Source organism: Astatotilapia calliptera, chromosome 4 (genome assembly GCF_964374335.1).
Source record: "Astatotilapia calliptera chromosome 4, fAstCal68.1, whole genome shotgun sequence".
Lineage (NCBI taxonomy): Eukaryota > Metazoa > Chordata > Actinopteri > Cichliformes > Cichlidae > Astatotilapia > Astatotilapia calliptera.
In genome coordinates this window covers 3704029-3726365 of record NC_137425.1, presented here as the reverse complement: position 1 = coordinate 3726365, position 22337 = coordinate 3704029, and the positions used below count along the sequence as shown (strand labels likewise).

The 22337-nt window shown below is 40.3% G+C and overlaps 1 protein-coding gene across 3 annotated transcripts in view; it reads left to right on the top strand.

Moving 5' to 3' along the window:
• The first annotated feature begins 13483 nt into the window (after positions 1-13483).
• Positions 13484-22337, top strand: part of shisa6a (shisa family member 6a) — an 85940-nt gene continuing 77086 nt past the window's right edge. For 2 of the 3 annotated variants that reach the window (XM_080300748.1, XM_026164023.2), the window contains exons 1-3: positions 13484-13713; positions 14154-15092; positions 20769-20926. In XM_080300748.1, the coding sequence (XP_080156874.1) occupies positions 14524-15092; positions 20769-20926 (727 nt within the window). In that variant the 5' untranslated portion in view covers positions 13484-13713; positions 14154-14523. Of the gene's footprint in view, positions 13714-13772; positions 15093-20768; positions 20927-22337 lie in introns of those variants that run through there. The other variant, XM_080300747.1, reaches the window with a different exon arrangement.

Here is a 22337-nt window from a genome sequence, read left to right as displayed (position 1 = left end):
TTGTTCCTAACTGTGCAGAGCAGAAACGTATCAGCGCCTTCTTCTTGACTGGAGTGCTTGACATTAAAACTCTACTTTGTTTTCCCACCAGCTGATGGCCAGATGTCTTCTCATAAATACTCATTTGTTCGTCACAAAACAGCTGTGACGGTGTGACACACACACACACACACACACACACACACACACACACACACACACACACACACACACACTCACACGCACAGCTGCTGCTCGACTTTCTGTTTTGATTTTGACTTTGCAATCATTGATCTCCTCTGAGAAAACTCGCTGAGCCGTTTTCTCTCCTTCCCTTCTTGCGCTTTGTGGTGGTTTTTCAGACGTGAGAAAAACAAGATATGGACTTAAGGTAAAGAACCAAACACAGAGGCTAAGAGTTTTAATTTCCCTCAACCCTAGTTTGCATTCTTTACGAAGTCATTAAGTATTCTTTAAGGTGTAACTCATCCAGTCACCGAGGTCCAAATTAGAAGTTTTAGTGTAGCTTATAATCCCCTTCTATGCATCATAGAGCAGTGAGATGTGTCAAATTGAAACAAATTACAGGAATCAGCGCACCAAGAAGTCTCTCTGGCCGTGCGGCTTTAGTTCATTTGATGAAAAAAAGATGTAAATGCACTTCTTAAATGTTCTGCGCCATTCTGTTAGTTGCTCCCCTGTTATCATAAACTCCACATCTACAGAAGAACTTATTCAAGCGTAGCGCTCCTGTCAAAACAACAAACAAAAAAAATGTAACACTCATTTAACCTTTTACTAACACTGTTTCAATGTAACCACTTAGAACATGGAGAAAGTGCTGAAACTCTGAGAAGTTCTCTTTTTCAGGGGGATGAAAAACTCTTCAACTCAATTCAGTTTTATTTATATAGTGTCAAATCACAACAGATGGTCAACTCAAGGTGCTTCATATTGTAAGCTAAACACCCTAAAATATTACAGAGAAAACCCCAACAATCAAACAACCCCATATGAGTGAACATGGTGACAGTGGGAAGGAAAAACTCCCTTTTAACAGGAAGAAACCTCCAGCAGAACCAGACTGAGGGAGGGGCGTCCAGCTGCTGTGACTGGTTGGAGGTGAGGGGGAAACACATTGTGGAAGAGATCAATAATAACTAATGATTAAATGATTATGTGTAAACACATAGTGAGTGAATAAAGGTGAGTGAAGAAGAAGCAGGGTCACCTGATCAAGCTCTAACTTAATGCCAAGTCAAAAAAGAAAGTAAGTATTCTGGTTAGATTGCACTGTGGGGCTCTTACAAATAACCGTCTGGCGCTCACCTCTCATTGGTTAAATTTAAAAAAGTACACTTTTTGCTTTGTTTGAAATGTGTTTTGTCCAATATCCAAAGTGCCTGAACTGAACTCCTAAGACTCGACTTTGTTCTTTTGACTGAAATAAGATGTTGAGTCATCTTCTTGGATCCACAGTGGATCCTTTCTCTCAGTCACTGCCATCAACAGGTTGAAATTTGGTGTAGAGGTGGACACACCAGCCATCTTAGTTCCCTTCTGTTGTTGTTTCCTTTTTATTTGACATATCACATGATGTTTGAAACTGCAGAAGTATTACATCCCTGTGTTATTGTGGTCAAAGCCAAAATGTGAAGGCAGGCCAATCAGATTGCTGCTTCTGTACACATCAACTCCACCTTATACTTTTCCAAAGTTCCTCAAAGTGGCTGAATGATGCAGAATATTCAATTTATTTTGATTCCTTTTGGTCTTAAAATACTTAGAGTGCTCAGACTTTCTATAAGCTGTTTAATAACAGTGGAAAGAAAAGGCTTGATACTCTAACAGCCGATGTCCTTTATCATTTTTAAAGTCAAACATCTCTCAGCCTTAGCTTGTGCTAAACCAATACCTTCATCATCAATCTGTTTGTGCTTTTCATGGATTGGATCCAGCTGAGTGGTGCTTTTCCCCAATATCGTGAATGTTATTGCTTTCACCACCAGTGTATGACCTGTGATGGCCTGCAGCCAAGTGTAAAGCGGTAACCTTTGCCCTTTCTTTATTGTATTTTCTTGACCAACCATAACAAATTTGATCAATCTGGATTTTCAGGTAATTTCTCCTGGAAGACACTCTTAGTACACTTTGTACAACTGCTCATTCGTGTGAAAAATGACCAAAACAGCTGTGTCAACTGCGAAAAAAGACAGCAGTGGAGCGAAGTTGAAACCCCCGACTCCTTTCTAACCTCTGAACACCTGGCTGGCTGTGCATCGGTCGTGAAAATTGGTTTGTTGGGATTGGATAATTGAAGAAATAGCTGCACGCACTGCCCTCTCCAAGTACTGGAACGGTCTGTGGATCCATTTGACCATGGAACAATCCTTTTTGAATGACTATACTGCAAGCTTGACTCATTTAACAACACTGATTCCTTCACACCCTCTCACATAGAAACATCCCCTTATTTTAGACTATGCATTTTAACCAGGACTAAACAGAACATACAGTAGTTCTTGAGGACATACTTGCTGCTTGCTGCAGTTGCAGAGACACGTTGTGTTTCCTTATCGAGGGAGTTGCTGTAGGGTGCAAACCTGGATCCATAATTTCCATAACATTTCTTGGATATGCTTTAACACTAACTCCAAGTCTGACTTATTGTTAATCTTTTGGAAAACAAAATACAAGTTCATATATTCAATAAAGACTGAGGCTGACAGGAAGTGGTGATGGTGGAAGGTGAAAGGTGAACATCAAAATTAATCTGATGGATTTCAAGAACCTGGATTTCTTCTTAAGGACAGGGGAGATATTGATATCTCTTTCACACTAAATCCTAACATACTGATTTTAATAAACATTATAACATGGCGGCAGTGTGAAAAAGTCTTGAGTCACTAGGAAAATAGTTAAGAAGTTCAGGGATTTATTGAAACCTCTGCAAACATTCATGGAAATATTACATGACAGACTAAATGTTCTTACAATTCTAATCATCTTCAACGTCAGTATTTGGCATGACCACCTTTATTCTTAAACACAGCCTGAACTCTCTTAGCCAGCTTTCTTGTACTTTCTTGAAACAAAAATTCAAAGGTGGATTCATCATTCCTTTCAAGCTGTTGATGGTGATTTTCATACCTCAGCCTTTTCTCCTGGCTTCTTAACAGCCGCCCTTCCACTGAGACCATTTCTGATGAGCCTTCAGTGAACGGCTGAAGGTCCAGATGCATCTCTCAGATCCTGTGTCAGGTCATTGCTGGATTTCTTTCCCCAGCTTATTAAAGACATGACTTTTAGATAGTGTTCATCTGCTGTAGAGTTTCAGGCCTAACACTTGTTTCTTGTAATCGGATCAGTTCGCAGTATGGACAAAAAAAAGTCACAACAATGAAAGTGGCTCCCTGGAAACAAAATAAAAAGAAATGAGGGGTGACTGCAGACTTTCACAGTTCTGCATAGGGACAAAAGTCCTGGGCCACCTACACATGACACCTACATGACCTGCTTGGCTATGGAAACCACTGCCTTGAAGCTCCTGGCACTCGGTTTTGTACAGATGTTAGTGCTGGAGGATGTTTGGAGCTCTGCAGTTATATAAATGCAGTGGGTTGGCCACACTTGCACACTATGTGTCTCAGCACCCTACTCTAACTTTATGTGGTCTGTCACTTTGTGAGTGAGTGCTGTAGTTCCTCAGTGCTTCCACCTACAGCACTTATAGCCGACAGTGGACTATCTAGGAGAGTGGAAATTTCCCAGACTGACATGTTGCAACAGCAGCATCGAACAGACCATCCTTTCACAAATGTTTGTAAAGGCAGACTGCATAGCGAGGTGCTTGATTTTATACACCTGTGGCAACGGGACTCAAAGATGAAGAGATGTGACTCAGTACGTTTTCCCTTATAGCGTAAATCGGAGGAGTAACAGCTACACTGAGAAAACTTCATCAGTTTTCTCAGAATTGGTTTGTTCCCCGCAGAGCTCAAGGAGCACTCTTTATGAAACAGGGCAAAAAAGCTGCTATTTCCCTCATTTGCATGATATTTGGTAAATAATTCATCAGATCAGCGGGATCTCTTCCACATGGGAACAAAAGTTTTGATGACAGAGTGTCGATGCTCTCCGAGTTCACCCCACCTGTCATCAACATTATCTGTTAGCTGCACTCTTTTACTCTCTCTCAAGAAGGATTTGAAGTTAATTATGCCAAAGAAAGGAAAAAATGTCAATCTGAATTATTATTATTAATATTGTTTATTTATTACGTATTAATGTTCACCCATGGAGTTAAAAGAAACAATAAGTTTCACCATTGTTGTATATTTCATGAAAAAAAGACCTCATGTCTTCAATTTAGGAAAATATTGATCGAGATTCTTTGATATAGGACAAAGAGACATAGCAGAAAATATACCATTGCAATATAAAACTGACTTATTTATTCATATATTATTTATAAATGTGAATTATGAGATAAAATTAACTTATAACTTATTTATGTCTCTTTAACACTGAAGTGCCACATATTCAAAATAATAATGTTTAAGCCCAAAATGCTGACTGTAAGTAATTTGATTACATGTAATACATAATTCTGTTACTTCAGTACAGTTTAAAATATCAAATTGAATCTGGTCAAATAAAATTTCCTCGACTGGTATATACTCGGTTCATGCGTAGCATATTTTCTTTAATAATTAATTATTTGAATAATATAAATTGAATAAATTCAACATATGCTAACTGACAGATTCTGAGGAATAAATTGTTTAGCATACATCAGTGACTTTGAATGTGTGGATATTTCTAATTAGCATTGGGGGGATTTTAAATTGTTTTATGGAAAGTCAAACACCTGCCAGGTGGGTAGATATGAGCAGCCGGCTCTCTTTGGTGGCGCACATCAAACCAGCTTTTAAGTTTTGAATTCACATCCAACGTCAAGCTTGTGAAAGATGTCGGGTCAGTCTGGCTCATTAACAAAGGCAACAGAATGGACCCTTGAACAGGACTGATGTCAAAGGAGAGCAATTCCCTCCTGCACCAGAAGTGGGGCAGACATTTTGGATGGTGCTCTGAGCTCAGTCAAATCAAGACCCACATAAAATCCCTGATTGAAAGACAAAATATAGACCAGCTGGATACTAGAGAGTGAATATGGAGCAAATATCTGTGATACTAATCAACATAACAATTACCAGGCGGGCGCTTTCAAGATTATCCCCTCTGTGGGGCGAAAGGCGATTATTTTTACAGCGTGATTGTTTAGCGCTCGTGGTGTGGAAAGCCGACACAGAGCTCGAGAGCTCCTCGGTGTCATTTATTGTTATTTATTTCATTTGTCTGTGGAAATACGGTCTCATTATTCTTCGGCGAATTCCGACCCCGTCGTTACCTGTCAGCTCTTTTTGCTGAAACTAGTTTTGCACACTAGAAGCTGTTTAACACTAATAGACAATCCCTCTTGCTTTTTTGCTCAACATGCCATCTGATGTGCCATTTTGACTGACAGAGGAATGGAGGGCCAATTTGCAAATGCCGCCTTCCAGAGCATCCACTGTGGAAAGACATTCATCAAAAGCTCTGTGCCCTTTTTCTTGTCTTCTTGTCATATTATCTGTACAGTGCTGTCAGGGGCACTGCAGAGTTGATCATACCATATATCAAAGGCCTGCATGGTTAGATCACTTGAATGATGTAAAGGATGGGTGGGCAATTAACTTCTTCTTCTCTCTTTTTTTATTCTTTTATCTGGAACTTGGAGTTAGCGGTGTGGGATAAAGTGCTTTAGACAACTGACAAGTCAAGTAGGGGCACAGAATTAAACGCCACCACTAACACGGTGCAACGTGTGCAAGTCTTAATATCTGCTCAGGTATCTTAGCAAAAGACACAGTCGAGCTGCTACATTTATAAGAGGTTACTGTAGTTATATTTATTGGCTGTAATAATTGTGATAATGATAGGCACTGCCCTGAGAATTAAATTTCAACAATATCATTAAACTTTAAATAGAAAAATTAAAAAATATAAAACAGGTGATTTATGAAAACATTTGTACTCGACTGTAAAATGTTGATTTTAGAGCTCAAGTGGAAACTTTTAACATGGGAGTTCGCCGATGTGACTCGCTTTTGGACCCAGACTCAAGTGGCCACTAGAGGGACTCAACTGATTTTTGGCTTCATTTTTCCTGTCTCTGAGGTTGCTGCCTGGTAGCAGCCAAATGCTAATGTGTGCCCTGCATAATCATCTAAATTTACTCTGAAGGGGATGCTAGTTTACAAAATAAACATCATGTTGCTTCAAAGAAGACTTTAAAGTAGAAACTGAGACCATAAACACATCGGGGAAGTGTTTACCGAAGTGAACAGTGGAGCCATTTTTCCCACAGACTTCTATACACTTACACTTCTTTTTGCTCTCAGGGCAGCTGCCCTCTGCTGGCCAGCAGAGAGAATGCAGGTTTCAGGTGCTTCTTCACTTCTTCACAAGTCAGCTACCTCCAAATTTTACATACAATTACAGCTCAAATATTTTGTGTTGTGATTTTTATATCTTAATTTTTAAACAATATTCATTATATATAAAGTCAAATATTTCAAGACTTTAAAAAATAATAATTGTTATAATTATGGCTTATAGATTATGACAATCAGATGATATATCTTGTTTGAGTAAGTTACTGTTCAGACGGCATCAGTACCTCTTAGTCTGTGTCAGTACACACAAACATAACCATGGGGTTGTCAGCTCACCTGACAGCTGTCTGGATGAAGATGATCGACACCACAAGGAGGCTAAGCCACAGGTCATTGCTGAAAAGTCTGGCTGTTCACAGTGTGCTGTACCGAAGCATATTAATGAAAAAATTGACGAGAAGGGGAAAAATGTGGTGCACAAGCATGAAAAAGCACACCAGCATATAGGAAATCAGCAACTTTGACAGGACTGTTAAGCAAAGTCGATTCAAGAGTGCGGACAGCTTCACAAAGAGAGGACTGAGGCGGTATCAGAGCATCAAGAGCAACAGCATCCATCCATTTTCAGAAAGAAGTGGCAGTCATGAACCAGAGACAACAACAGAACCACCTTAATTGAACTAAGAAGAAACAGAACTGAACAGCTGCTCAGTGTCTGAAGGAAGAGTTTAGTGTTTAACGTTTCAGCAGTCTGTGATGATTTGGGATGTCACGTCATCTTCTGGTGTTGGTGGTGGTTGAACAATTGCGTCCACAGTGCAAAGCCAATGCCACATCTACCAGGAAGCTTTAGAGCACTTCATAGGACCATCTGAAGACACTGAGTTCTTTTTCCACAGTGCCAAAACTACCACCAGATTGTTTGCTGATCATACTGTGCTAATGTTGCCTGATAATTCAACTGACCTGAACCCCACAGAGACTCTACTGTCAAAAATAAGGTGAGAAATGTCGAATGCAAAACTGTAGACAAGCCGAAGGCTTCATGGTAATGGAAGATGTTCAGAAGGTCAGAAATATTATTTTTGAATGATCATGGGATATGGGATTTGTGAGATACAGCCATGGTACAATAAAAAGGTAAAAGACATAATAAAATGATCTACTGGGTCTTTAAATTGAGTAAATACAACCTGAGCTTTATTGAGTAAACAAAAACTAGGCTTTTTAGGACCAGAACCCAAGTGCTTGAAACAGGAAGCAGAATGAATGATTTATTTATTTAGGCTAATGGACAGAGTCTAAAACAAAGTCCATATCATGAAGCACAAAATCCAAAATAACTTAGAAGGAAAACACCTCAGCAGGATAACAGACATCCTGACAAAGGGAAAACAGCACTATTTATACACACACACCGGATAATCGGGTAAGCAACCACATCTGGGAAAACGAGACAATCAGGGAAAATGACAGACAGAAGATAAAACTTGAGACAAGACACAAGAGACACAAAGTAAAACAAGCAGTGACAAAACACTAAGTCAAAATACTCATACAGCAACTTGACACTAAGGGATACTGCTGGCTGGGGAAATAACTCAAAATAACAAACTCACAGCTCATGATAAAATTTCAGAAGCAGTGTCTGGGAGAACTAAGAAGATGCTCTGATTGGGTAACTTGTAGTACGACTCTCCAAAGCAATAACTTGATGTAATCTCCATTCTTCTTTAGTGTTGCTTCAATTCATTGAGGTTTGCAGGTATTTGTTTACACGCAGCTCTTTTAATGCCCGTCAGGCTGAAGCCTGGACTCTGGTTGGGACTTTGAAACACTTTGATTCCTTTCTTTTTCAGCCCTTCTTTTGCAGATTTGGCAATGTGCTTGGGATTGCTGTCATGTTATATGATGCAAAGATCACTTTGTTATACAGTGGAGCTCATGGACGACTCAGTGATTGTAAGGTGCCCACGTCCAAGTCAGCACGCCTCCACCACTATGCTCACAGTTGGTAGGAGGTGTTTGTGCTGATATTCATCATGACCAAACATCTGCATTGTTAAAGAAATCTTTTGGTTCCCTTCCAAACAAACTATACTGGTTCACTCTTTTCCTAATTGTGATGAACTTTAACATTTAACATGTCAGCTGAGACATGTAGTGTATGACATGTAGTTTATTTATTTTGGTTTTTATTTTGCAATTACTTTAAGGAATGCAGAGTCTGGCCTTGGGGTGAATTTGCTGGGATGTCCACTCCTGGAAAGATAAACAACTGTCTTGAATTTTCAATCTTTCTGACTGTAGAGTTGTTTGAAAATTGCCTTAATACCTTTCCCGGATTGATGGGCAGCAACAATTCCTTCTCTATTATTGCTGATGTATTTCCTCTTTGGCACGGTGTTAAAACACACCTAAATGCTTCCGACTAGCAAACTGCCCAAACTTCACACTTGCCCATAATCACCTGGCTGCTTCTTACCCTCTTTGTTCTCACAGAAGCCGTATAGGTCTGCTTAGTGTTTTTACATTCTGCTTTTGAATGTTGCTCATGTTTGTTTTTTGTTTTTTTTAAAGATAAATAATCACACAGTGTAATATATCACACCTAATCCTAAGATCTGCGAAGGACCAGATGATTCTTGAAGTCCTGATATATAAAACTTTAGAAGTGACAAAAGGGTGTACTTTCTAATCATCAAAATTAAACCAAAAAAGCATGAAATGGTGTGTACTGAATATAGGATACACAAAAAGTATTGCTTGTCACAATATTCTAATGTTATGAGATGGTGCAGTTCATGAAAACAAAAACTGTTTTACATTTAAAAACAACAAAAACCCACAAAAAATCATTATTTGTCCTAAAATGTCAAATCTAATCTCCCTACCCTTAAAATTAAATCTGTCACCATAAGATTCACATGTAATAATTCAACTATGGCTGAAAGTAATTCACTCACACATAAAATAAATGTTAACAACTGTTTGTTGTGGCTTTAACATTAATAATACTACAAGAATGCACCAGTGATATCAGTTTTATAACTTAAGTGCATTAAATGTTGCAGAGGACCCCATAAATATCATCACCTTGCTATGTGAAAAATAGAATTGCTGTAAAAGTAATAACAGCAGACCTTGGTCAAACAGCATTCACCTTGATCGAATGGCACTAGAGCTGGCTAAAACAAATAAATCTTGGCAGTAGTTTTAGTCTGCACACCAGATGGATGAGCTTTGACATGCCGGATAATAACTGAGTGAATGAGGACAGCAGACTTCATGCAATGACAGCAAAGTATTTGAAAGTCAATTTGATACGGTTTCCTTTTGCTGTCAAATTACCTGTCTGGATGTTTTAATGTGGTAATGCTCACCATCTGCTCTGTCAGATTTGGCCAGAATAAAGCACATATTTTAAAACGATTAAACCTTTGAGAAAATGGGAAAGGCTGAGTTTTAAAAAAAATAATTCTATTAACTATGTCCCACTCCTGATATTTCTCGTTTTGAGTGATCTGTTCATAAAAAATGTTTGCAATATGTTTGTAATAAAACCCTGCTATCGGGAGATGTAGTATATGTACAATTCACTGACTACATAAAGAAGATGGACACAAACACTGTGACAGTAGCCGTACGCTCATCGTGAAACTGAGGCGATGTTGGTGTTTTGAAACTAGATGAAATCAGATGCAGTGTGGGTCTTACTGAGACACTGCATGGTCCAGCTCAATGTGACTTTCACTGATACTTTTGGTTTAGGCAAGGCAAGGCAAATTTATTTGTATAGCACAATTCAACAACAAGGTGATTCAAAGTGCTTTACAGAGACATTAGAAACAAAAACAAATAAAAAGCATGATTTAAAATTGATTAAAACAAGCAAACAAACAAACTAACTAAACACACATTTCACACCTGTTCGCGCGATCTGAACCCTTATCAGAAGGGGAGCTACCAGTCCTTCTGTGGACGAGCTACTTTCTATTTTAAATTCCCTGAATTTAAAATACTCTCTAGACCCAGTCTAGACCCAGTTGGGGAGCTACCCAGAGCTCTAATCCCACACCTGTTCGCGCGATCTGAACCCTTATCGAAAGCGGAGCTACCCAGAGCTCTAAACCCACTTAACAAACAAACAAAACCATATATAAAATCAAAACAGATAAAATCAGAACAGTAGATAAAATCAGTAGTTAGTGTAAGTTTTGAAATTTAAGCTTAAAAGTGTGGATTTGGTGCTTTATTCAAATGCAGCTGAGAATAGGTGAGTCTTCAACCTGGATTTAAATAAACTGAGTGTTTCAGCTGATCTGAGGCTTTCTGGGAGTTTGTTCCAGATATAAAAATAATAATATAATAATAATAAAATAATTTCCCCCAGGGATCAATAAAGTATTCTGATTCTGATTCTGATTCTGATATAAGGAGCATAAAAGCTGAATGCAGCTTCTCCGTGTCTGGTTCTGACTCTGGGAACTGATAAAAGACCGGATCCAGATGACCTGAGGGATCTGGAAGGTTCATACTGGGTCAGGAGGTCACTGATGTATTTTGGTCCTAAACCATTCAGAGCTTTATAGGCCAGCATCAGAAGGTTTAGTGACCATTTTAAGCAAAAATGACCTTTTTTTTTTTTCTTAAGGTTTAGTCTAGTCCATGCTGTCACCAAGGTCATTTTAGTTTTGAGTCTTTATCTGTTCTCATGTGTCTCTCCTTGTGTTCTGTGTCTCCCCAGTCTGTCGTGTGTCTCCTGTGTTACATGTTGTCAAGCTCTTGTTGTCTATGTCCCGTTTCCTGTTTTATTTTGAAGAATCTTGTCTTCCATGTTCAGTGTGTTTAGTTTTGCTTCTGTTGTTGATGCGTCATGTTGATTTGTGTCAGCTGTGTTTCCCCAGATGTTTCCACTTCCCTCATTACTTCCCTTCTGTATATTTAAGTCCTCTGTCTCCCTCTGTTCATTGTCAGGTTATCTGCTTATCTCGCCTCATGTCTATGGATTATTTGTGTTTCCACAAGTAGGGATGGGTATCGTTTAGGTTTTATCCGATACCAGTACCAAACCGGTACTTTTGAAACGCTGCCGGTGCTTAAACGGTGCTCGAACTGGTGCTTAAAGAATGGAGAACACAAAATTGGTCCAAAAACCTCTCCTGTTCAGCTGGTTTTTTGTAAAAAGATAACAATGTGTGCCTTTTCTGCAGCTATAGGGGATTTATGGCATCACTCTTGGCTGGAAGCAGTGCTTAATCAATGGAAAAAACACAACTTTTGTCCAAAAACCTCTCATGTTTAGCTGTTTTCCACTTTTTCTTTGGTCGTTTTAGCCTTTTTGGCCAGGGTGAAGGGAGTATCTGCCATCAAACAAGAGGACAGCCGCATGTAACTACCACGGTGTTTGCTAGTTCACCTTACATGCATTAATGTAATAACGTGGTTAGCCTACTCAACGTAAATTACACACGAACAACATTAAGCTACTCACGCAGAGAAGAACGGCTGCTGCATCATCATCCTCATCATTTCTGCTACACTGGCAGGGCTAGGGGCCAGGACTCTCCTCTTCGGGTTTTTGGGGGATGGCACAGGCACCACACCCGCAGTAGATGTGCTCGATGTGAGGTCTCGCAGCAAGCTATCAAATACGGCGCATTTTTCGGCTTTTAAAAAAAAACGCTATGCGTTGCCAGGTGTTTCATCGGATTCGAGGTGTTACCTCCTTTGACAGTATCACAGTATCAGCTTAAAGCACTTGTTGCAGGCTGCTGAGTTTGCATCTTTTGCTGTGAAGTACAGCCAGACTTTGCCATAATGGCACCGGATATCAGTACCCATCCCTATCCACAAGTCTCCATTTGTCATGCTTCTTTTCAGGTTCATGTTAATGTCATACTTTTCTTGTCTCATTCTAGCTGTTCTCAGTTTAGGTTATCATTTAGTCTTTTCCTCAGTTCGTCTTTGCCTTTGTTTTTGTTTTTACCATCAGCCTAAATAAACGGCGCGCTTTTTGTTATACTTTGTTTTCTTTCCTGTGTCTGCTTTTGGGTCCACTCCACAACACATTGGCCATCCTGGCTGTGACAGGATTCAGGTGTCATCACCTTTATAAGGGGACAAAATTGGCACTCTGGAAACACAGAAAGCAGCACACGATCAGGTGTTATGACCTAGAACATAATCGTTCCCTAACAATAAGTGGTTACCAAGTATCATATGATGTAAACGTGAAATTACCAGTAAGTGAAAAGTTACATTTTTTTGATAGTAGTGTAGAAAACAGTGAGCTTAGAGTCATCAAGACAAATACACAAAAAATCACTTAACATTGATTTCGCCAGAAATTTGAAATAAAGTAAATGACTTCAATGGGAAAATGATTTTAGGAAAATCTTTAATACTGAAATTAAATAGCAGCCCGAAGTCATGATTCCCAAAAGCCATATTTAGTAAAACATTCTCAAGTTTGACTTTTAAATTGTCAGATCTGTGAAGCATATCCTGAAAATCAAGTCAGCATTTGTAGAAAATATTTTCTGGGAGCTGCGGTGAACTGAGAAAATGTCATCTTAAAGTCATTTGTTTCCCATCAGTGTACAGAATATTCAAATATGTCAGTCAGATGTTGGCATTAAAGTGAAGGGATGAGTAATCAGATTGCAAAAAGCAGGATTTCTGAAATACTCTCATATGTATGTGCTTAATATTAACCTTTCTTAAAGTAGCCCTTTCCCTAAATTCAGCTTTTACTCTGAACGTCAAATTAAAACTTCCTCCCCGCTTCAAGATATTTCTGCAGCGCCCAAATCCGTCTCACCTTCCCCTCCACTTGGATGGGCTTTGATTTATAATTCTAAAGTAAACCAGCTGGGGCATGTTTGCATAGACACGCACACGCACACACACACACACGCACGCACGCACAGCTTGTGTGCGCACTGATGCGTGAATATACACCAACAGCAGCGCCTCGCCTCCGCAGACAACTTCTAATACACTGTTATCTTTGTGTTTTTTCCACCTCGCGACTTATCGAGTGCAGCCTGCAGGCATATGACCAAAGGAGAGGGGAGCAGAGATGATTGATAATTAAGTGAAGTACCTGTATCGGTGACGTGGGTGGGGAAGACAGAGAGCGAGAGAGCGAGAGCGAGAGAGAGAGAGAGAGAGAGAGAGCGATGGAAGGAGGCGGGCCGGAGAGGAGAGAGAGGTCTTGCCTCTTGTCTTGCCGAGGCTCTTTGATTCAGTGGCAGTGGCTGAGACAACCCTGTTACCGGCCAATGTTAACCTGGTAAGTCCTCATGTTCTTCTTCTCTCTCTTTAAATCAGACCATTTGCCATTTATCTCTCTTTAGAAACGAGTAGAAGTTACTTTACAGGTCAGGAAGTCGGAAGAAATAAAGTTTGCGCATAAAATGGAAACAGATGAGGCGACACAACGCAACGCAGCGGCATATTTGGGATCTCCGTGCAAGTCAACATTAAGAATTGGTTCTTTTTTAAACCAAAGTAGCTGATATTGGTGTTTTGAATTATATGAATATAGAAACGGGTCGGTGTTTTTTTTTTTACTTTCCGGGTGCTCAAGCGCTCCAGCAAACCAAAGGGAAACTTGGGCGCTGTCCACGGTGCTGAAAGTGTTCGCGTGTTTAAAGACGGTCCGGTTGTCGCAGCTTTATCTCTGTCTGTATTGACAAAGTTTCTCATGGATAACCCCTCTCTTCTCCACAGTGTAACTAAGAGCCCCGATCATACTCGAGACCAACAGCTCGTGGCAAAGCAAAGACAGATTCCCCTGAAGGACTCTGTGTATTTATCGGGTATCTGTGTCCAGATATAAATCCAGACCTTTGGTCAGACCCAACTTTAGAAGAAAAACACGCTCTTTATTGGATGACCACGACGTGTGAAGATGCATTGCGTGTCCGATGAGTGCAAAATCTGCCAGTTAAAGTCCGTGATCAAGAGCTCGGCGCAGACAGGAGTACCCGCGGTGAAGAAACCCGCAAGAAGCTCCACCCGGTAAGAAGTGGAAGAGTGATTTTCAGTGAAGAAAGAGAAGAGAGTGGGGGCCAGCAAACAAACACCAGCGCGTCATCAAATGATGGGGATAAAGCACCTTCTGCTTCTTTTGGTTTACTTAGACCCTCTGAATGTCCTGTGCGCCGCCACCACCAACAAAAAGAACAAAACCCCGCTGAGGAGGATCCCAAAGGTGAAGGAGGTCAACGGCAGCACCACCGCGGTCCCCGGAGCCGCCGCCGTCCCGGGGAAGATCACCCAGGTCCAGGCTCCGCCGCTCGTCGCGTTCCAGCACGACACCTGTAAGGGCTACTACGACGTGAGCGGTCAGTTCGACAACGCGTTCGCCTGCAACAATACCGATCACCGCTTCTGCTGCGGCAGCTGCTTTCTGCGCTTCTGCTGCGCGGACCGGGGTAAGCGGCTGGAGCAGAACAGCTGCAACAACTACATCACCCCGGACTGGATCAAAACCCAGCCCCCGTCACCGGCGCCAACAGGTGACACGTACGACCCCGCGCTGGACCAGACCAACACCACAGTGTACATCACCTGCGGGGTCATTGCGCTCATCATTGCCATTGGGATTTCTGCAAAAGTTGCCTACGATAAAGCCACGAAGCCCCCTCAGGAAATGAACGTGCACAGGTGAGATCTTTTTTTCTTTTTTTAATGTTGTCACAATCCAATCTGGGAAATTATAAATTTTAAAAGATGTCCTTTATGTAATTTCAGTTTTACACTTGTGTTCCTGTCTGGACTCTGTCAGTGCCGTTTACTCATATAAATCTGAACCTGTTTTCATGTGTCAGAGTAATTAAGACTAATTCTTAAAACTACAGTTTATCAAATGATCAGATGGGGAAGCCTTTTTTGCAGATTGACACAGACTTCAGCTCACAATCAGATTTTTTGCTGTCAATTCCTTCCAATAGATTTAAAACCCAATCTATATAGTTGCTCTCATGGGGAATCAACTAATCTATAGTAACGCACATAACTTACACCTTCAGTATCATGGGTTCAGTCTACCCCATGACCTTTTAACATTACCATTACTCTTTTTCCCAGAGATTTGCTTTAAAAAAAATCATAGATACCTTTACAGGGCACACATCCCATTCTCTGGCAATCCTTGAAGGCGGGTGGTGGTATTTTATGTCCGTCAAACCTCCAGGGAATAAAGCAAATGCCACTGAAAACCATTATAAGTGATCACGTTCATCGTGATGGGAGTGGTCTCTTTTGCAATGACTTTTTTTTAAGTCCTCGAGGCACCAGTAGTGGTCACTGAATTGCTCAGTGAATATTAAAGCCACATAAAACCACATCCTGTAGCCATTTCAGTCACAAGCTGAACAAATTGCTGTATGATGTGTGGAACAGGCCAAAGGCAATGTTTGCCCCCCCCCCACACACACACACATCATGATCATCATCATCAGAAAGTCAATTATAAGATATTTTCCATGCAAATGACTTCTGTTTCCATCCTTATGTCCTGAATCAGACCTCTTCGTCTATTTTTTCAGCTTCAAGGCATTTTTTGTTGCCTAAAAATAATTCCGCTGACCAAATTATGGGCACCGTTGTGCATTTGAAAGTCTGCTGTGCTAAACACTGAAAATGGTGTGCTGTTGTATAGAAAGCTTTAACCTGGGTGTAAAATCTTGCAGTTTCTTATAATTTGAAAAATTTATGACTGTCAATTTGAAAGCTTGGAGTATTGCAGCTAGACTCTTAATAAATTACAAAGAATAACTGATCTTTCAGGACTGTATTGTCTGCAGCCCAGAAATAGCCAGATAACTGTGGAAAAATTCAGGCTGTGGTTCATTTCAGCAGGATATATCATTTCCAAATTTCTCATTTATTTTCCATGCAGTGCAGTCTGGAGGCTTTGCATTGCATTCTAAGTGATAAAACGTGCAGGACCCTACTCCCTATTTGAATAAAACTGAGAACTTTGGTACTTTATGCAAATCAAAGGCCAGATGCAAGATCATTGGGAGCTTATTTCTCACTTCAAGTGTTGTCACTGTCTGTCTATCCATCCATCCATAGAACCCTAAAGCGACTGAAAACTTTGTTATCTTTCTTATCTTTAATAACAAAGGGATTACAGATAAAGTAAATCTACATTTTAATCATCCTCTTTGGCACGATAGCTCAAAATGCCACACTAGTTGTTCATGTTTGCTACCAAATGTGTGCAGCTGTGGTTTCAAATATGGCTCTTTCACTGTCTGTAGCTTTAAATGGAAGTGAGCCACTGTGGCCACCCCATCTTTCTGGAAGAGGTCTGTGAAATGGCAGCACACAGATCGCATGTCACCTGACACAGACTGAATGATACTTCGAATGGAAAAAATTATGCCTATTCTGCCTTTCTGAACTATTATTTTACAATGAACTATAATGTGATAATAATAATAATGATGATAGGAAACATTTTAGAAGCAACTTTATGCCAAATGGTAGCACAAAAGTCATCATGGAAAAACACCAAAGGATCTAATAGTTATGTCCTTGTTATTTGGCTTCACAGTTTTGACATGCATTGTGCTGACATTAAAGATAAAAGAAATAAACTTGGTGTTCAGTTCCTCAGATACCAGCAAAAGACCATGTGGCCTACTTTGCTCATGGCTGAAACATTTTAGGTAACAGAGGATCTGATGATGGACTGTTCTGAAGATTTAGCAGAGTGTGGTGACTGTAACTGTGATGCCATAATGTTACAGAAGTCTTTATAGGTTGCTTTCGTCCACAGGAATGACTTTTATGGTATCGTAGTATATCAGCTCATGCTGTTATAGAGTAAATTTCTACAGTAGGGGTTCTTTTATTGTTCGTGTGGTGTGTGGTTAGATATAATTTCTTGTGTTTTGAATTTTGGTTTCCACCTTGAGATTAAAAAAATCTTTTTAGATGCATCTCCGTCAGCATTCCTGCAGAAAAGGTAAAATGGAAAACCACTGTCTGTTTTACTGTTTGATAGACATTTTCCACGTAGCTGATTGCTTCCATGTCTGATGGATATTCCGTCGTCACTGAAGCAGGTATTAAAAGGATAATTAAGGATAGTGTTTAATTAGTCGTAGGTTTGACTAAAATTGCATTTTCCACCCACAATTAAAGAAAAATTATAGTCAGTTAGTCACTGCTGGTGTTCAATAGTCTCTGGAGTCACCTCGTATTATCCATAGTTGACTCTGGACAGAGCAGTAGAGGATGTCTTGTTTCTCTCCAGAGCCCAGAAGTTGACTTAATGATAATTACGCATTGTTATGCTCGGGTCATGAAGCTTTGTTGCCTGCTGATTTGAAAATGTCGAGGGAGATTACTCAGCTGTCTTTCTTAGAGAAACACAGTAACAAGTTCTTGATAGAAAATGTCCAAATTCAAGCTCTGACAAACAACACAAAGAAACCTTTTCAGCAAATCAATTATAGATTCAATTTAAGCTAGAGTGTTGGCTTTCTCCTTTCAAAAGCTGGCACAGCAAGCTTTTAATATCCATATGGACTTTATAATACAGTGTTGTGTTTGTAATGGACACAAAAATAACAACAAATATCACGATGCAGATTTTTTTTTAGTCTGTACTCTGAAAAGTGAAGCAACATTTAGATTTATGCCTTCGTACTGCTTTTCCATCCTAGCCATGGGGTGTACTTTCAAGTGGATCTGCTTAATGTCACCACTTCAATATGAGGGCTGGTGTCGAGAGTTTAGAGAGAGGACAATTAAACGAGGAGGCACGGCCTGCTGGGTGCTCAGTAGCATTTTCCCTCTTTTTATGATTTATTTATTTTCACCAGCCATTTGGCACATAGAGCTGTTGTAATGATGTCTGCTGGAATAGACCTCAGAGGCTGGCAGCAGACATTCATGCTGACAGCCGTGACCACAAAGAAGTAGTGGAACATGGGATCAGCTTTATATTTGGCAAGGGCCTGCTCCTGAAAAGTGTGAGCGTCTCTCTTAATTTCCGGTGCTTCTCCAAAGTGATTTAGACTCCTACCTCTGTGACTGAGGGAGGAATGTGAGCAGAATATTGAGCTGTTGGCAGACCTTTGCTGTTTGGTCTGTGACCTTCACTGAAACGCAAGAAATGTGAGTGAGAGCTAAAGTTTTATTGATCGCTTTTCTCGGAAAAAAAAAACAAGATGCAATTTATGCTAGTTACACATTTGGTGCTTGTGAGCGTTTGGGGCAGCGCGGTGCAGGGCGGTTGGTTTGACTTCACATCCACCAGGACACGGGAGACCACATCTAGGGTTTGGGAGCGGAGTCTGGTTAATGTTCAAACCCTTTATATGACAGTTTTATCAGAAAACGTATAACATCAATAAGGACGAGACTTCATTTGAAATGTAAAAGCTCCAAGTTTCCATAATTCTTATTCAAATCTAACCCTGCACAGCTCACCTGTAACTTTGTAGATGTTCAAAGACAAATGAAAGGCGTCTTACAACAATTCAATTCAATTCAATTCAATTCAATTCAATTTCTTTATTGTCCCACAAGGGGAAATTAGTTTAGCAGCAGGAGGATAAGAACAAACAGAACAATACTATAAAACAATAATAACAATAATAATGATAGAAAATTCAAGGACAATTATTTGCCATTAAGGAGACAAGACGCAGTAGGGATAAAAGAGACCTGGAGTCTTTTAGTCCTCCTCGGAGGTACTCTAAAACGGCGGCCGGAAGGCAACAACTCAAACTCACTGTGAAGTGGATGGTTCACACAATTAATAATAGAATGAGCCTTTCTAAGCACATTTCTATTGTAAATGGCCAAAAGTCCATCTTGCCAGCGCCCTGAAATTTTGCTAGCAGTTTTTACCAGAAGTCCCAACCGATTCTTATTCTTCACCGTCAGGTTACCAAACCAGGCAGCGATACAAAAAGACATCACAGATTCGATAAAACTTCTATAAAACAAGGACAACATCTCACATGAGACGTTAAAAGATCTCATTTTCCTTAAAAAGAACAGTCTTTGTTGAACTTTTTTAGTAGTGGCATCAGCATGAGATTCAAAACACAGTTCGACTCACGTTCACGTAAATCACTGAAATTGGAGGATTTTTGCTTTCATTTCAGTTCAACAAGAAAACATATGCAATATTATACCTATCCTTTATATTAAAGTTGTTACATACACAGTGTTGCTATTAGATCTCTAACAACAGTAGGTGAGTTTAATTGCGGTGTTCCCCAAGGATCGATTCTTGGCCCTTTGTAATTACTATTGTAAAACTTGGTTTACCACAGTAATTATTTTTCTCAGTTCATTTTGAGGCTGCCTTCATTTTAAAATCTCTAATGTTCTGACTGTAAAATATGATCAGATTGGATTATGCATCTTTGACTGATTATTCTTGCTCCAAATTTTTTTCTTATTGTATCCTAAAAGATTCTTCTTTACATGAGCTTTTATGAATATTGTATATAGCCGAGCTCATGTAATCATGGCACAAAGTTTATCTAAACTTGTAACTTACTTTTAGGACTTTATTTTTACCAAGTACTTTTTTACATATTGAGTCTTCTTCTTTGTAAATAACATAGATAGAATATATTCCATATAAACAGTAATCACATTTATAACAGCTGCTTCTACAGTTTTGAAGAAGCTGTGTGAAACTTGCTTCCTTCACATTTTGCAGTTTTATGCCTGATTAAAGTTGGGTCAGTTCCTGCAGACTATACAGGATGTGCTCCTGCTGCACGCAATGAGGTATCAACTGGGACAATGCAAAATCAGGTCGCCTCTGTCTGTGAAAACGAAACAGCTAAAGTGTGCTCATCCTGGAAGGGAAATGCTATTAATATACAGTATATCTCCCAAAGTCACAGAGTTATGGAAAAGTGGACTATGTGGTTCCTTTAGGTTGACATTGACACAGTTAAATTGCCCTTTCATTTCTTCTAAGAAAGCGCACTGCTGGCACTCCGTGTCAGAGACAGACACTGAGCCTCCAAAAGTTGGAAGCAGAATTAGTGAAATATCACTTTTATTTTGCAGCTGCAAAGAAAAGACACGGATTTATCGCTTTGCAAACAGGCCTCGAGCTTGAGTCCGGTACAAATAACACTCTGTATCGTGTGCATTGCTTTATTGACCACCTGACTCCCTCGTGATTGTGGATGTAATTAGGATTTCCTTTTCGCCTTGCCCCAAACCTCTGTGGCTCAAATTGAAGCTGCAGCTAAACAAATTAAGAAGAGCTAAGAAAAGAAAATGTTGGCAGTTGGAAACGAGAACATATCAGTTCATGTTTTTAACATCACTGCGGTTTCCTTTCAGAGCCCTGGCTGACATTTTGAGACAACAAGGACCGGTTCCCATATCTCAGTATGAGCACGAAAACATCGCAGCGCTTGACGGGTCCCCCAAAGATGAGACACCGGTCAGAACCTTGAAGAATCATTACACACCTGTTCACGCTAAGGCAGCAAACCACGGTAGGTGACACTGACTGTAAAATAGAGTGTGTGTGTGTGTGAAGGCCAAATAACTGGCTTCATGTGTAGCTCTCACCGTACGTCCATTTACAAATCCAGCTTTACGATGTTGTGACGTGCAGGCGTAAACAGAGACCTCCTTTGCTCTGGTTAATCTGCCACAGCGTCCTGTGATTGGCGTCCAGTGAAACAGATCCTTTTTCTTGAATTGCTCTGTAGAGCCAGCACTCACGGAGGTGCATAAATGAAGCACAATCCTCTGTCTGAGTTCTCCTCTTCCTCATGCTAAGGTTGCATAAGCCTACTCAGCATTGGCTAAAAATTGAGTCGTAAACTATAATGTTCTGTGGGATTACGCCAGCTTTTTGTCCAGAGATAATTCTGGTGTAACGCTGTTCCTGCTACTTTTATCTGGTTGGTCTCCAGATCCCTGCTCCAGGGATTAGCTTGTTTGCTAAGTGCCCTAGTATGGTGTCCCAGATTCCGTAGTGTTATGTTTTACTCTGGTGTCATTCTGCCTTCACCATTTTCTCCATCAGCACCACCACCCAACATGAAGTGTCAGAGGAGAGCTCATACTGAGTAGCAGGATATCAGAGCATGACTCCTTTTCTGCTACAGAATGACTTGATTTCATTGGCATATATGATTGAAATGGAACTGCTCCAACAGACAGGAGAAGCAACACAAGCCTATAAGTTTGTGTTTTACCAAAGAAAAGCAAACAAGAAAGAAAAGTAAATCACGTCTCACATAATTACCAACTCAGATGGTCGAAAATAATACAGTGTACATTCTTTTCCATAATTTTCCTATAATTTGTTGCCATTTTGCTCTGCTTTGGGATTCAAAGGTGAACTTCATAAACTCTCAAAACAACAGCCGAGACCCAAGGGGATGTTTTCTGAGATATTGCCTTTGCTACTGGAACTTATAACTGAATTAGTGAGTGTATCTTTAAAGTAATAAACTGCATTTTATTTGTCAAGGTTGAGCTAATACAATCACTTTCTGATGCAGTAGTAATTTGGCGTATAAGCTGCAGCACTGGTTCAAAAAGTTGTCAAAGCCAGGAAGCCTGCGGGAGAGGCACACATACACACATGCATGTCTGTTTGACAATCTTTATTGGCATTAATGCATTCTTTAAACATCACAACCAAGCCTGAGACTATTACCTAAACCATAAACCAATTCTAGGTTTAACCCTGGCGATCGTGGCTCAACAGTTGGGAGTTTGCCTTGTAATCGGAAGGTTGCCGGTTCGAGCCCCGGCTTGGACAGTCTCAGTCGTTGTGTCCTTGGGCGAAACACTTCACCCGTTGCCTACTGGTGGTGGTCAGAGGGCCCAGTGGCGCCCGTGTCCAGCAGCCTCGCCTCTGTCAGTGCGCCCCAGGGTGGCTGTGGCTAC